General features: G+C 47.2%; 1 protein-coding gene across 1 annotated transcript in view; it reads left to right on the top strand.

Annotated features, from left to right (window-relative positions):
* The window catches only part of exd1 (exonuclease 3'-5' domain containing 1), a 68,570-nt gene that overhangs the window by 40,348 nt on the left and 14,965 nt on the right, over positions 1-13,257 (top strand). Inside the window, exon 7 of the mRNA XM_055641072.1 lies at positions 7,362-7,442. Coding sequence (XP_055497047.1) covers positions 7,362-7,442 — 81 coding nt within the window. The remainder of the gene's footprint in view (positions 1-7,361; positions 7,443-13,257) is intronic.

The raw sequence follows: 13,257 nt of genomic DNA on the forward strand, positions 1-13,257 counted from the left end.
CAGGACTGAGAGGGATGAGGAAAGGTTGGTATTGTGCAGCTGTACGAGGGAGAGAGGGATGGGTAGCTGATAGGTGGAAGCAGATGGAGAGAGAGTGATGGGCAGATGGAACTAGAAGGGGAAAGGGCATGAGCTATGTGAACAAAGGGAGATAAGAAAATAGGAAGACAGATGAGTGTGCATGGGAGGAGAACACTGTTGGTGTGGATTACCTCAAATAAGAACATTCAATGCCCAGCCCATTGGATTGCAAGGCACCTAAGCAGAAAATGAGATGTTCTTCCACTTTGCATTTGGCCCCTCTATAGCAATGCAGTCAGCAAGGACATACAGGTCGGTGTGGGAGTGAGAAGGAGAGTTAAAATGATGTGCAACCAGAGTGTGGAACGGCTGTTGCAGACACAGGGCCTCTGCAAAACTGATGTTTGCTCACAATTTGATTTCACCAACATCGAGGAGACCACAACATGAGCACCAAATGCAATGCAGGTGAACCGTTGGCTCACTTGGAAGTACTTTTTGGTCCCTGGATGGTGGCAAGGACGGAGGAATAGGGACTGGTGTTACATCTGTTACAATTGCTGGGGAAATTTCCACAGAAAGGGAGGTGTGGATGTGGAGGGAATGAGCAGACCGGGAAGTCAGGAAGACCGTAGTCTGCAGAAAGAGGACAAGAAGGGAAGATGTGCCTGGTGCTGGGTGCACTTTGAAATTGGTAGAGAATAGAGTATGGTGATGACAGAGGATGGTGTGTTGGAACTGGAGGCTATTCAATTGAAAGGTGAGGACCAACGGAATTCTATTGCTGGTTACACAAAAAAGCTGGAGAAACTCAGCAGGTGCAGCAGCATCTATGGAGCGAAGGAAATAGGCAACGTTCCGGGCCGAAACCCTTCTTCAGACTGATCGGGGGCGGGGGTGGGCGGGGACAAGAAAGGAAAAAGGAGGAGGAGCCCGAAGGCTGGGGGATGAGAGGAGACAGCAGGGGGACTGAGGAAGGGGAGGAGACAGCAAGGACTAACAAAATTGGGAGAATTCGATGTTCATGCCCCCGGGATGCAGACTCCCCAAACGGAATATGAGGTGCTGTTCCTCCAATTTCCGGTGCTGCTCGCTGTGGCCATGGAGGAGACCCAGGACAGAGGGGTCGGAGACGGAGTGGGAGGGGGAGTTGAAGTGCTGAGCCACCGGGAGGTCAGCTTGGTTATTGCGGACCGAGCGGAGGTGTTCGGCGAAGCGATCGCCCAACCTCCGCTTGGTCTCACCGATATAGATCTGCTGACATCTAGAGCAGCGGACGCAATAGATGATGTTGGAAGAGATGCAGGTAAACCTCTGTCGCACCTGGAACGATTGCTTGGGTCCTTGAACGGAGTCGAGGGGGGAGGTAAAGGGACAAGTGTTGCATTTCTTGCGGTTGCAAGGGAAAGTGCCCGGGGAGGGGGTGGAATTCTATTGCTGTTCTGTCTGGGAAGTGGGTCGATGAGAGCAGACATGCCGGAAATGAAGAGAATGCGTGCAAGGGCCCCATCAGCAATGGAAAGGGAAAGCATTGTTGCTGGAAGGAGGACGATATTTTAGAAACCCTAGGCCAGAAGGCTTCTTTTCAAAACACCCTATGTACCCAGCTTCATCTGATGCCTTGGGATCCACACTTGCATTGGTCAGAAAGTATGCACTTGATCCCTGCATTTTGATCTACAGTGCCATCCATAATGTTTGGGACAAAGACCCATCGTTTATTTATTTGTCTCTGTACTCCACAATTTGAGATTTGTAATTGAAAAAAAAATCACATGTGTTTAAAGTGCACATTGTCAGATTTTAATAAAGGCCATTTTTATACATTTTCGTTTCACCATGTAGAAATTACAGCAGTGTTTATATATAGTGTGCCCACCCCCCCCCACCCCCAATTTCAGGCACCATAATGTTTGGGACACAGCAATGTCATGTAAATGAAAGCAGTCATGTTTAGTATTTTGTTGCGTATCCTTTGCATGGAATGACTGCTTGAAGTCTGCGATTCATGGACATCACCAGTTGCTGGGTGTTTTCTCTGGTGATGCTCTGCCAGGCCTGTATTGCAGCCATCTTTAGCTTTTGCTTGTTTTGGGGGCTAGTCCCCTTCAGTTTTCTCTTCAGCATATAAAAGTCATGCTCAATTGGGCTCAGATCCGGTGATTGACTTGGCCACTCAAGAATTGACCAATTTTTAGCTTTGAAAAACTCCTTTGTTGCTTTAGCAGTATGTTTGGGATCATTGTCTTGCTGTAGAATGAACCGCCGGCCAAAGTGTTTTGAGGCATTTGTTTGAACTTGAGCAGATAGGAGGTGTCTATACACTACAGAATTCATTATGCTACTACCATCAGCAGTTGTATCATCAATGAAGATAAGTGAGCCATTACCTTCAGCAGCCATACATGCCCAGGCCATAACACCCCCACCACCGTGTTTCACATATGAGGTGGTATGCTTTGGATCTTGGGCAGCCCCTTCTCTCCTTCATACTTTGCTCTTGCCATCACTCTGGTATGTTAATCTTCGTCTCATCTGTCCACAATACCTTTTTCCAGAACTGTGGTTGCTCTTTTAAGTACTTCTTGGCAAACTGTAACCTGGCCATCCTATGTTTGCTGATAACCAGTGGTTTGTATCTTGCAGTGCAGCCTCTGTATTTTTGTTCATGAAGTCTTCTGCGGACAGTGGTCATTGACAAATCCACACTTGACTCCTGAAGAGTGTTTCTGATCTGTTGGACAGGTGTTTGGGGATTTTTCTTTATTATAGAGAGAATTCTGTCATCAAAATCTGACAATGTGCACTTTAACTACGTGTGATATGTTTCTATTACAAATCTCCAATTGTGGAGTACAGAGGCAAATCAATAAATGATGGGTCTTTGTCCCAAACATTATGGAGGGCACTGTAGGTTCCTATTACTGGGACAAAGTCAAATATTTCCTCCTACACAAATGTGGGGTGGATATTGTTAGAATTTAGTTTTAAATTAGCCTTGTTGACATAAAAAGACGCGAACTGTTGGAGTAACTCAGTGGGTCAGGCAGTATCTCTGGAGACCATGGATAGATGACGTTTTGAGTTGGAATCCTTCTTTAATTCATGACCTCCAGAGATGCTGCCTGACTCCCGCACTTTGTTTCTTTTTTTCGTAAACCAGCACCTGCAGTTCCTCGTATTCAACTTTGTTGACACGTTGATTCATTTTACTGACCCAGCATTTGTAGTTCTCAATCTTCTCTGAGCTTTTTCTGTGTCTTGGAACATTACTTCAGACATGCCATTTATCTGCATTATGGGCTGTTAGAGCATCCAATGAAAGAGGGATGTAAAGGCCTAATTATCTGTCCATGAATTGGTCTGTGAGGATCCTGTGTGCCTGGAGTTAGTATTCAGGGATTGGGGAACTTGAGTCAATCCCACTTCTCCCTAGATTCAAACTGCAAGTCTAATTTTTCGTCGAGCCATATCTTTTGTTACAAGAACAGACGAGGTAACAGTTTTTTATGCATGAACAAAATTTGGTTCATGGAATCCAAAATTGAATGAATTAATTGTTCATCTCTCTGAGAATGAAATAAAGCTGCAGCAAAACGCCACAGATTGTGGAAATCCAAAATGAAAAGAAAACGGAAATGACTGAAAGCTGTAGGATTAGACAGCGTGGTACTGAGTGAAGAGTAGATTCTTCAGATAATGATCACTGAGGAAAGGTTTATTACACACTAGGGTGAATGAACTCTCGTTTAGCAACCAGCAATAGCATTACAGAATCAGGAGGAACCTGTTCACAAAGATTGTGGTTGATCTTTTATCTCTGCACCACTTTCCTGAATTCTTATCTCTTGATTATCTTGATATCTAAAAATCAATCAAATTTGTTTCTTGACTTCACTGAGCCCTTTAGTAGAGAAATCCAAAGGTTCACTACACTGGATGAACAGATTTCTCCTTTGACCTAAATTGCTGAGACCTCACTATGAGATCTTGAGCCCTGGTTAAAGACACTCTAATAAGAGGAAATTCAGTTCGCAATAACCAACCTGAACCTCCGCTCAGTTCGCAATAACCAACCTGATCTCCCAGTGGCTCAGCACTTCAACTCCCCCTCCCATTCCGAATCCGACCATTCTGTTCCATTGCCAGAGTGAGGCCCAGCGCAAATTGGAGGAACAGCACCTCATATTTTTCTTGGGTAGTTTGCACCCCACCGGTATGAACATTGACCCCCAATTTCAGTTAGTCCCTGCTTTCTCCATCCTTCCCCACCCCTTCCCAGCTCTCCCACAAGCCTACTGACTCCGCCTCTTCCTTTCTTTCCTCCCCCCTCCACGACATCAGTCTGAAGAAGGGTCTCACCCCTGAAATGTCGCCTATTCCTTCTCTCCATAGATGCTGCCTCACCCGCTGAGTCCCTCCAGCATTTTTGTCTACCCAGTAAGAGGAAACATCATTAGTTGAGCTCGTTCGTAACAAAGAGTAATTTATGATTCATATTTTTGAACATGCATTGCAAGGGCATAAGGGCAATGCAAACAGCTGGCGCAGTGGTAGAGTTGCTACCTTACAGCGCCAGAGACCCAGATTGACTGGGTGATGATTGTATGGCGTTTGTACGTTTTCCCCGTGACTGCGTGGATTTTCCCAGCTGCTCCGGTTTACTTCCAAATCCCAAAGGTGTGCAGGTCTAGAGGTTAAATTGGCATCACTAAATTGTCCTTGGTGTGTAGGATAGAACTAGTGTTATACCAGTGATCAATGGTCGGTGTAGACAGTGAGCCAAAGAGCCTGTTTCCACACTTTATCGCAAAACTAAACTAATCTTGATAGTAGGTGTGGCAGAATCGGAGACATACTGCCTCACACGCTGTCAGAGACATACCCACCTGCATGGAGCATTGCGACTGCATTGGTTCTGCTTTCTGCATTTGTGCAGAACACGTCAATTTTATTACCTTTGCCACTAGCTTCCATCCTGCCCTCAAAGTCTCCTGGAATTCATCCTCCTTGCTAATTTCTCTGTCCCCCTCGCAGGAGACGGACATGCCACTGACATCTATCAACCTGCAGACTCTCATTGCTACTTTGACAATACCTTCTCCCATTCTGCCTCCTGTAAGGATGCCATCTCTTTGTCCACACAGAGGGTAGTGGGTAAATGAAACGAGCTGCCAGAGGAAGTCGTTGAGGCAGGTACAATAACAACATTTTAAAGATCTTTACATAGGTACATGGATAGGAAATGTTTGAGAGATATAGGCCAAATGCGAGCAAGTAGGACAAGCTTAGATGAGGCATCTTCATTGGCGTGGACGAGATGGACTGAAGGACTTGTTTCCATGCCATCTGACTCTAAAAATAGTAATTGTGTCAGCCTCCATAGCTTCCTCTGGGATATCCTTCCAAATGAAGGTGGCACAGTGGTGCAGCTGGTAGACCCGCTTACTCCAGGAAAATGACTTGAGTGTTTACAATGCATGCCCCTCATGATCTGGTAAACCTCAGTAAGGTCTCCTCTCAGACACCGATGTTCCATAGAAAGAGTTCCAGTCTATCCTTCAAACCCCGGTGACATTCCCGGTATTCTGACTGCGCATGCCCAGGTCAAAAGTCACTGCATAAACATTGCTGGAAAGCAGTGGAGCTGTGTACATATACACCTTCATTTCTTCCATTTTTTCCAGGTTTGAATCTTCTAGGTAAGAAAATAATACTAAGAAATAGTATTTAGTGTTCCTTTGTTAAAATATTATTTTCTCGTTTTTATTGCTTTATGCTTTGATGACTGAGCGAGATCATGCTCGTCCGTGGTCAAGCCCAGGTCTCCGGCGCTGCTGAGTTGTGCTGGGCCATCCCCACCCGGTATCCCGTCTCTGTCCGGGGGCGGCCGGAGGTGCCGGGCCGGGCTTGCAGCCGGCGCAGGGAGGAGGCAGCTGAGTTGCTGCAGCGCTCTGTGTGTATCCCCGTTGATGGCTGGTGCTCGGCTTTTGCCGGCGCTGGGAGGGTTGGCTGGTGGCCCCTGGCCCGTCGGTGAGCGGGTTCCTTGGGAATCGGAGTGGGGTTGGGCTGGAGTTGCCACTTCTTCTCTGTGCTGACTGTGGGCCTGGGGCCGCTGGTGTTGTCGGTCCGGGGCTGTCGGTTGGCTGTCGGTGTGCCCACTCTCCCCGTCCCCTTCTCACATCTGCCCCCCTCTCTCGCTGTTACACCCCGCTCTCCTGCTACCTGTTCCTTTGGGGGCATGAGGAGTTGATCATTTATGGGAGTCTCTCTGGAATTGAGAATTTCATTGCTCATTCGTATTCATAGATGAGGCTGAAGAATTCCATTGCCTTGAAATGAGCAGAATAGTGAAATTCGACTCAAATTCAACTCAAACGAAGTCGCTGTGTTCCAGTCTGGAATACATTGATTTTCCTATAATGTGTCCACTCGGCACCCGCGTTCTTCAGATTAAATATATTTTTACACATAAATGATGAATAAAGATAAGAATCTATACAGAGTTTCTTCAGCCAGCTTTTCCTTTATGGTGAATGACCTTTAACAAATCCCATGATTCCTTGCGTTTTTCGGAATACCGAACTCGCTTATTGCTTCTGCACAGTTTTGACTTAATAACATTGTTTCTATATCAGGGCGGCTAGTGTTCCACACAGTACTCCAGGTGTAGTCTCACTAACGACTTGTATAGCTAAATCACGTACCCAATACTTCTTCCTAAGAAGGCAAGTGTGCCAAAGGCTGCCTTAACCACACTCCTCCTGTGTTTTCTTGGCTTCCAATCCCTCTGTACCTTCAGTGTAAAATTTTGATCTTTGTGTTCAAATGTCTTTGTCGTTCAACCTTCTGTTTGTCCGCCATCATCCTTGATCTTGCTTCTCCTCTGGCCCTTTTACTCAGGCATCACTTCATCCACCTTGCCTGTCATTTTCCAGTTGTCTAAGTTTCATGTTACATCTGCAAACCCTTTCTTACAGCCCTTTTTAACCACTTATGTTCAACTCTACCAACCTCCAACTTTAACCAACTGTTCATTTGTGAATCACATTGGATTATTTTTCTAGATTAAAGATGCTTTGTAAATATCAATTGATAAACAATACGTCAACCAATTAAACCGATGGAAGTCAAATTATTTCATTTAGTACTAACCGCTGTTGGGTTTTTTTATTTGGGCTTTTTATTAAAAGGATTGCAGTGAACTCTATCTGCGAGAACCACCAAATATAAATCGTGCCTTGAAGTGCTGTTAAGACTCTATGTACTAATATCAGTTGGTAGTTTGCATTGTGTATTTCAAAGTAAATAGGATAAAATGTAACCTTTCTTTGATTCAGGTGATACACAACTGTCGCTTGGTCTCCGACTGCCTGTACCACCAATATCAGGTGGACCTCACCAATGTCTTTGATACTCAGGTGAGATGAACATAAAAAACACCCCGAGTTTAATGATTGATGCACATCATTCTCTCAACTTACAGCTGCCCTCTGTTGCAGTGAGTCAGTATTTTGTTCAACTTTTTTATTTAGTATGAAGGGATCTTGGTGAAGTTCAGGTTGGTGTGGAAGAAAAGAGTAGAATATTCAGCTAATGAAAGGAATTCCAGGAGATGTAATTGGGGCAATGCCATGGAATGTGGATTTAACAGAATGGATATGGTGGGTAGGGGAAATGGTCAGGGGACATATTATTTGCCTGAAAGCTAGCACTCTGTGGAGAATACCATCAACAGGCAGCATAGATTGAACAAAAGGAAAGATAAAATATGAATCTTCTGTGAACTCTTTGATATATGGACCAATTGAACATTTCCAACAGTTTCTGTTTTTATGGAAGAAACTCCACAGAAAGTCTGCAGCAATTCAAAAGGGCAGCTCACTTTCTCCATGGTGAAGTCGGGGAATAATCGCTTGCCTCCTGAGCATCAGCAACCAGCAGAGTAACAGTTTTTAAAACAAAATGTGAGGAAGAAGTGCATCAGTTAAACTTATGGGCAGAGAAGACCGGGGACTCTGGTGCCGACGCTCACCTCACTGTCGCGGAGCTGGCCGAGTCCGGAGTGGGTGGAGCGGTGGTGGAGCGCTGCTGCTGCTGCGGCCCGACCTCCGGAGATTCGGAGGCTGCAACTGCGGGTCTGGCGAACGGCGGCACCGGGAGCCCGCGGGTCCCTGGAGGGAGACCGCTTTTCAGGGCTCCTGCAACGGCGACTTCTCCCGCCCGAGTTGCGGGGTCGAAGAGCTCCCGGAGCGGGGCCTAACATCACCGCCCCGCGCGGCTTGGAATGGCCGCGGGACTCTGCGAGCGCACGCCGGGGGCTCTAACATCAAGAACCCAGTGTGCGATCTTGCACCACCCGGCGTGGCTTTAATGGCCGCGGGACAATCGCCATCGCCAGCCGGGGGCTTTGACTTTGACTCTGACATCGGGGGGGGGGAGAGTGCAGTGGAGAGAAGTTTTTTTTGGCCTTCCATCACAGCAATGTGATGGATGTTTATGTAAAATGTAAATTATGTTGTGTCTGGGGTCTATTTGTTTGTAATGTATGGCTGCAGAAACGGCATTTTGTTTGGACCTCAAGGGGTCCAAATGACAAATAAATTGACTCTTGACTCTCTTGAGAATGGGGTTGAATTGGGGAAATAGCTCAAGTATAGGATTGAACGAGCTTGGCCAAAGAGCTTGTTTCCATGCTGTATAGATCCTCCTGTTGTGAAAAGACATACTGGGAGTCATGGATTAATCTGAATTCAGAGCACTGGTGAGCGTAAGGTGGGAACTGTGAGCAGTACTAGGTAAGCAACTGAACCCCAACTCAAAGCTTAAAGCCCGAGCTGCTTGTCTTGTGTTGGAGGATGGAGAAGAATGTAGAGGATCTAAAGACTCAATCGGAGCATAGATCAGCACAACGTAGGAACAGACCTTTCAAACAACAATTTATGTGCTGAAGACCAATAATTAAATGACGGAAAGAGATTTTGTATTTATCTCTGTCGTACATGAAGCTTTTGGAATTAGAGTACAGGAGGTTCAGGCCTAGGAGAATTTAATATGGCCTTTCCAGTCTCTCCGACCATTGAAGTAGCAGCTGCTGCCGATTCCACACTGGACCCACTAAGGCTGAGACCACCACAGACCCACACAGCTTCCCCGTCCATTTCTAGGCCACACCTGCTACCACCACCCACCCACTCTTACCTGCACTCTAGCCGCGTGCAGGCCGCAACCATTGACTCCGCCCGCCGATCCTCACATCTTCCCTGCCACCAGCAGGCCGGGGCTGTCAACTCACCAGGATTCCAGGCTCAGTTCCAAGCCGAGGATCCTCCACGCTGATGACCCCATCGCCACGTGGTCTGGCTCTCCTGGGTCCCACGGGCGCGCGCGGAATCTCAGTAACGGTACCGCTGGGCCCTGCTGCCCTTCCCCATCATCAAACCGCACTACTTCTCCTTATTCCTACCCTTGCATTAATCCTCCCCACTCAGCCCACAACCTTCTCACCCACGACCCCCCCTGCCCCACAGTACCTCCCCTGAGCCTCCTTCCACCTTTCTGACTCCAGTAACCCCCCCCCCCCCCCCAATCCCATCATGATTTTATCATCCCTCCCTGACCTCCCTCCTTTCAATACAGAATGGTCTGACCACAAGAGAGGCCTTACCCTTAAACCCCTCAATGAATGACGGGCCCGCCATAATGTAGAGCTGTCGATTCTGCCTTCGGTTATTTTTCTAAGGGAAGAAGTCCTCATCTCAGAGTGGTGACCTTTCTTCCATCTATAGGACTCTCCCTCCTCTTGCGAAGGAGCCAGGCCTTCTATCCTCTCTAGACCTTTTCCCACTGCCGGCGTAACATCAACCTTCTTAACTTCTCTACTGCCCTCAAGACAATCCAATCTCCCCCTCTCTGAACACACAGCTCAGTGAAACCTAGCAACAAGGGAGGTTCTGTTGTAGTCTGGCAGGCTGGCCTGGACAGTGCTGAGGCTGAGACGCCAGCTCTTGGACCCCTCCTCATAACTACCCCTTCCTTGACGATAAGCCCACAAACAAACACCGGGCCATCATTTCCCACCTGTTTCTGATCTCATCGCCTCTGGAGATGCTCCCTCCACAGCCTCCAATGTTATGGTTCCCCAGCTCCACACTGCCTACCTCTATCTCCTCCACAAACAGAACTGCTCCAGCAAAACCCCTCATCTGTTTCCCCCCCCCCCCCCCCGTCCAGTCCCTTCCCACCGACGTCCAAGCCACCTCACACGCTCTTCATCTCGTTAATAACTTTCAGTTTCTAGGCTTCCGTTGCCTCATCTTCACCATGGGTGTCCAGTCTCTGTACACCTCCATTCCCCCACCAGGAAGGTCCAGATCACCCTGCATTTCCTCTGTCCCGTAGTTCTGCTCTTGTTCCCCCAGTCAGATCAAGAGTTCCCCTGGTCCTCGCCTTTCACCCCACCAACCACCGCATCACACTCTGATATTTCCCCCCCCTCCAACATGATCCCAGTTTCACCCCTTGCGCAGAGACCGCTCCCTCAGCAACTCCGTGGTTCACCTCCATTCCCACCCAAACCACTGCCTCCCCAGCTACTTTCCTCTGCAACCGCAGGAGATGTTATAACTATCTCTATACCGCCTACATCCAGGGACCACAGCAGTCCTTCCAGTTGAGACAGAGGTTCACGTGTATCTCCTCTAACCTCAACTACAGCATCTGGAGTTCCCAAGATGGCCTACTGTACATTAGTCAGAACGAGCATTGACTCGGCAATCGTTTCGGTGAAAGCTCAGTCCGCCAAGACCTGCTGGATCTCTCGGTTGCTAACCATTCCCACTTCCCTTCCCATTCCCACACTGATTTTTCTGTCCTCCATTGCCAGGGCGACAGGTGGCGCAATGGGCAACGAGTGTTCGGCTGGCAACCGGAAGGTAGCCGGTTCGAATCCCGCTTGGAGTGCATACTGTCGTTGTGTCCTTGGGCAAGACACTTCACCCACCTTTGCCTGCGTGTGAATGTGTGTGAGTGATTGGTGGTGGTCGGAGGGGCCATAGGCGCAGATTAGCAGCCACGCTTCCGTCAGTCTGCCCCAGGGCAGCTGTGGCTACAGAAGTAGCTCACCACCACCGAGTGTGACTGAGGAGCGAATGAATAATGCGATGTAAAGCGCCTTGAGTATCTAGAAAGGCGCTATATAAATCCCATCCATTATTATTATTATTAGTGTGAGGGCACACGCAAACTGGAGGAGGAACCCCACCTCATCTTCAGCTTGGGCCTGTCCCACTTGGCGATTTTTAGGCAACTGTCGGTGACTGTCATAGTCGTAGCAGGTCGCCGAAAAACCGGCAACGTTAGGCGATTTTTTTAGGCGACTGCCAGCGAAAAAGACAATGGAATTCACCGGAGTCAGCACCGGTGACAACCTACGTTAACCTGGCGACAACCTACGACAGCACCTACCTCAAGCTACGCTCATTGGTGTCAATCCCACAGTTGCCAAAAATGTTTCAACATGTTGCAAATCCAGCGGCGACCGAAAGACGCTACAACTCTTTGGGAGACTACTCACGACCATACAGGCGACACCCCGGCAACCATGTGGTGAAAGCCTAGTCGCCTGTAGTTGCCTAAAAGATCGCTGTAGTGGGACAGGCCCTTTACAAACTGAATGCTATGAACATCTAATTCTCCAATTTTAGGTGAGCTCCTGCTAATCCTTTGCCCCATTTGGACTCCAACCAATTTTTTCCCCTCCGCACCTTCCCACCATCTCCCCTCCCCCTGGATTCACACTCGGCAACCAGTCAAACCTGTCTCACATTCTCAGTTCTGCCTCTGGCCTTTGTTTCAACCATCTCCCTGTCAAGAAAACCCCCTATGTCAGTGTCGACCTATTACCTGCCGCTTTTTGTTCTGCCGCTCCTCTTTCAGCTTTCTTCCCCCCCCCCTACAATCAATCTGAAGAAAGATCTCAACCCAAAACACAACCTATCCATGTTCTCCAGAGTTGCTGCCTGACCAGCTGAGTTACTCCAGCACTGTCCTTTTCTGTCTACATCTGCAGTTCTTTGTTTCTACTGATGTCGACATACTAGATACTCCAGCAAGCTGAGTCTGTGTTCTGCGATGCATCAGTAAAGAAGTGTGTTGAAATAATCTGCAGGATACAAAGTAATTTAGCTGATGATAGTACATCAAAGTGTGAGGGCCACACACTGTTTGCTTCAGTCGACAACAGACTTTTGACTTATTTCATAGGGGATCTATTTTTTAAACACTAATGCAATACTTCTACAAACTGAACACCATGTGGCCTATTTTCATTGTATACATTTAGCTCTATGCGTGATTCAGGATCACTAAAAGCAACATTATCTTTCATCCGGTGAACCTACAATCTTTCTAATCCCTCTGCACTGAAGTACCAACTGAAGTTGTCAGGCATACAGTGAAATATAACTACAACATAATTGATTTCATTTCCCTTTATTTCCCTAATGCCTCACTACTGGTATCTTTAAAATCATAAGTGATGTAATAATTTGGTGATTGCTATTCAGTTTGACGTACTATAATGCTAACGACTTTTAGATTAGTACTTCAGCGACTTTTCGTCATAACCTTAGATTTCATATATTTGAAATGGCAACTGAATATGACAACTTTATTCATCAAAATGGCTTCGGAGCAACTGCTAAATTAGACTTGTCTCCTGGAGAAAGTGATTTGTTTCCTCTTCTAAACTTCCTGCCCAGAATAGAACAGTAAAGTACAAGAAGAGGCCCTTCAGCCAAACATGATGCCAAGACCATCACTGATCTACCTGTACATAACCCAAATCCTTCCATTCCCTGCATATCCATATGTCCATCCAGAAGTATTTTAAATGCCACTAACGTACCTTTTTCAACCACCACCCCCAGCAGCGCATGATAGGCACTCACCACCCTCTGTGTAAAAAAAACCTGCCTCACTTTAAAATTTGCCCCTCAAAAGTCTAATCTTTATCCCACTCACCCTAAAGCTGTGCCCTCTGATACTATTTCATTTTTCCATCCTGGGAACTGAATGGTTCAAGTTTAGTTGCAGCCTTGTAAGCATAGTAAGTTGTAGCCTTACTGTGCCAGAGACCCGGGTTCGGTCCCGACTACGGAGTTTGTACATTCTCCCTGTGACCTGCATAGGATTTCTCTGAAGCTCTGGTTTCATCCCACACTTCAAAGATGTACA

Source organism: Leucoraja erinacea, chromosome 9 (assembly GCF_028641065.1).
Source record: "Leucoraja erinacea ecotype New England chromosome 9, Leri_hhj_1, whole genome shotgun sequence".
Taxonomy (NCBI): Eukaryota; Metazoa; Chordata; class Chondrichthyes; order Rajiformes; family Rajidae; genus Leucoraja; species Leucoraja erinaceus.